This window comes from Cynara cardunculus, assembly GCF_001531365.2.
Source record: "Cynara cardunculus var. scolymus isolate 2C chromosome LG 1, CcrdV1, whole genome shotgun sequence".
NCBI classification, from domain to species: Eukaryota; Viridiplantae; Streptophyta; class Magnoliopsida; order Asterales; family Asteraceae; genus Cynara; species Cynara cardunculus.
Window position 1 is genome coordinate 27,536,598 of NC_037528.1, and position 3,453 is coordinate 27,540,050.

General features: G+C 38.8%; 1 protein-coding gene across 1 annotated transcript in view; it reads left to right on the forward strand.

Annotated features, from left to right (window-relative positions):
* LOC112507923 (E3 ubiquitin-protein ligase RFWD3-like) overlaps nucleotides 1–3,029 on the forward strand; it is an 18,972-nt gene extending 15,943 nt beyond the window's left edge. The window contains exons 13-14 of the mRNA XM_025112678.1: nucleotides 1,977–2,443; nucleotides 2,848–3,029. Of these exons, the coding sequence (XP_024968446.1) occupies nucleotides 1,977–2,436 (460 nt within the window). The 3' untranslated portion in view covers nucleotides 2,437–2,443; nucleotides 2,848–3,029. The remainder of the gene's footprint in view (nucleotides 1–1,976; nucleotides 2,444–2,847) is intronic.
* The last annotated feature ends 424 nt before the right edge of the window (nucleotides 3,030–3,453 follow it).

The window sequence follows — 3,453 nt, forward strand, 5'->3', positions numbered from 1 at the left end:
GTGGGGATGGGTGGCAGTTGTGATGACGACAGTGGTGGGATGGTGGTTGGGTGGCTGGGAATGGGTGGGAATGAAGGTGACAGTAATGGCATGGTGGTTAGTGGTGGGTTGGGGTAGGGTGGCGTGCGGGTGAGGGGCAGTTGTGGCTCAACTCTAATAGGGTTAGCTCAATTGGTAAGGTCTTGGGTTTGCTCCTCAGTGGTCACTAGTTCGAGTCCCATCATGGCCCACTGGAGGTTTGCGTGACTGTTAGCTTTAGGGCCCCATAGGATAGGACTAATGAAGGTGTCAGTTGCAACATAAAAATGTATACTTCTGGGCATTTGGTTCGTCGGAATCCACCGGAATCTGGTGGAATTGGAATGGTCAATTCCGTTGACCAAATTCCATTCCAACGTTTGGTTACCCATGGAATGGAATTGAATTCCAAACATTCCCTCATTTGAGAATTTCACCATTCATTCATAAAAGTGATGGAATTTAAATCCATTCCATCCAAAATTGTGTAAATGACAAAAATACCCTCTTCCAATTTCATCATCTGCTTAACGATTTATGTTTGCTTCCCGTTTGTTCTACTTTATTATTTAAAACACTAACACACACTTGTCTATGTATATGGGTGTGTATATATATGTGTGTATATATATATATATATATATATATTGCTTCCTTAGAGCATGCCTTGGAGAACGTCATAGCCTCGCTGTAACTCATAAGGCTCGAGGCTTGACATCACCACCACGCTACGTCTCATATCATTTAGAACCTTGCTAAAAACTAAATTATAAGGTTTACCTATTCATCATTGAGGGTACAAGTGGTAATTTAAGGGCGGGCATTTCATTTCTAAAAGAAGTGTGATTTAAATATTACCTCCATTGACCGTCTTAACAAGAGCAAAATATAGTTGGTTAGCTCACCGCAGTAGTGTACAACAGAAAAAAGTTGCTTTAAAACTAATGAGGATCTAAGGGGGAATTTCACTCGACTCCTGAAATGATATTGTTCCAGAAATGAAGGATCTACACTGGAAATTATGAGCATCTGAAACATGCATGACATCACATCACTTTTAGTTCTTGATCTAAATGAATATTGGGCCAAACTCTTGCTTCCTGTCATGTTGCCTGTACTTTGAAACAATGAAACTTAAGATTTGTTTTCATCTCTCGTTTGTGTAACATAGAGATGACAGTAGTTTAACATAGACTCTCGGACTTCCGTTTGTGTACTGGCATTCATCTTTCAGATGACAGTAGTTTAACATAGAGATGCAAAAAGAGCCCAAGCCCAAAGCCCGGCCAGGCCTCAAAGCCTGACCAGCCCGAAATTTTGGCTGCATGCCTGGCCTGAAAAAGCCCACCTTGGAAAAGCCTGATTAAGTCGGAAAAAACCTGATTAAACCTGATAAAGCTAGATCAGGCCCCCAAAGCCCGGTCGGTCCAGGCCTAAAAAAGCCCAGTCTTGTGCATATCTAGTTTAACTTTAACATAGTTGTATTCCTTACATTTTACACTTTATGAGGAAGGGGTTGGATGTGGAGAGGTAGTGGATGTGGGTAGAGAGTTAGGCCTCCTGAGTCTTAGGTTAGACTAGGTTGTGTAGTTCTTGCGTTCGTTATGTTTTTTCGTATCTGCTTCTGATTCTATGTTTTGTTTGTCCGTTTGTCTATCTTTTTGAATGTTTTTGCTTACTTATAAATCGTTTTTCAAAATTTAGCTCTGCCCTTTTTTGTTTTCAACTTTTTTTTTGAATGAGCTTTTTACCATTTCGACAATTTCTTTGAGCAATCTCTCTTCTTTTGTGCACAAGCTGGCTCTACTCTGTTAAGTCTGCGTACAACTCACCCCCACACCCCACCTCCATATACTCATATGGTTTGGTTTACACTTTATCACGAAGGGGGTGATCTTTTTTTTTTTTGAACATTTCTTTTGTTCTAACCGTTTGACTTGAATTTTTTTTGATTGAAGACCCTATTTGATTCCTGAATCGGAGAAACAAGGCGTTTGTATATCTCTTGCACACTCTGGCAGTGATGACATTGTTGCTTCATTCCGTCCAAAGATCGAAATGTCAGCTGACATGGCTGTCTCTCCTACTCCTTCCATATCTTCTATGGGAGTCGAGGGTTGTCATATATTCTACAAGAGGAGTGGGAGCCGATGTTATCAGAAAACAGGCTCGTTGCAGGCCCAAGTGGATAGCATACGTCTGCCAAAATCTAGCATCATTAACAAACAAAACCCCATGTTTGTTTCTGCGAATGAGGTAACGTCTGACTTGATCTTGCATGACGTATCCAACCTAACTGTGGTCCAGCGGCTTAAAACTTCAAAGAGCCAGCATATATGGGATGTCAAGTGCACAGGGATTCGGAATTCTTGTGTACTGGGCTGTTTAAGCGGGGACATCGTGCAGCTTTTTACTTGATCCTAAGGTAATTCTTCCGTTTCTTAAACTTGTTTATCTGCTGTAGGGATGTCAAAAAGTCGAAAGTGAATAACCCACAGAATTTGGGTTACTTGGTTTTCGGGTTAAAAGGGTTTGGTTAACCAAACAAGGATAGCCTTATTCAGGTTGGTTTGGTTAGGTTAATATCCATTTTGTAAACCAAATTTTGGGGGAAACAACAAACCTTACTAGAATAAAACCCTTATTTGGTTTAACCGATAACCGAACTGAAGAACCCGAAACCGAGTAAATGAAAGCTTATTCGATTTGGTTATCGGGTAGTGTAGAGAAAGTGGAAAACCGATGAAATAACACCCTAATCTATTGGATAATGTGGTTTTGAGGATATTTTGTCTGAAATTTGAGGTTTTTATTTTATTATATCTGCAGGTAAATCGGGATTAACAAGGCAAGGGTTAGGCTGGTAAATAGAAGAATATATGAATGCATGATCTAAATTAGTTAGTTGGTTGTACTTAAGCAATAAGGTCTTGTATTACTTTTACCAAATTTTGTGGTGGTGGTAACATTATGTTTTTTAGTACTACTCTAATTTAACCCAACTTCTCATTAATAAATGTTTTTTTTTCATATATAACTTTTGACAGCAATGTCAAATTTTACCAAATTTTTTTGCTCTGCCTTTTTAATCTCATGTAACGTTTTTTTTTTTAATTTTTAAACATAACCTAAGGTTGGTATTTTGTTTACAGAATGGAATCTAAATTTATCAAAGGAATTCGAATATGACGAAATTGGAATATGAAGGAATCGGAATAGAATTAATCATGTTTGACCATGTATTTGGTTGGTAGAAATTGGAATAGAATCTATCAAAATTATTTGAATATCATTTTGGTTTGTTAAATACAATAGTGGTGGTGGGATGGAGGCGATAATGATGTTGACAGTAATGGTGGTGGTGGAGGTGAAAGTGGTAATGAGGGTGTTGGTGGTGGTGACAATATCATGGTAACGTATGATAGTTTTTTGAGT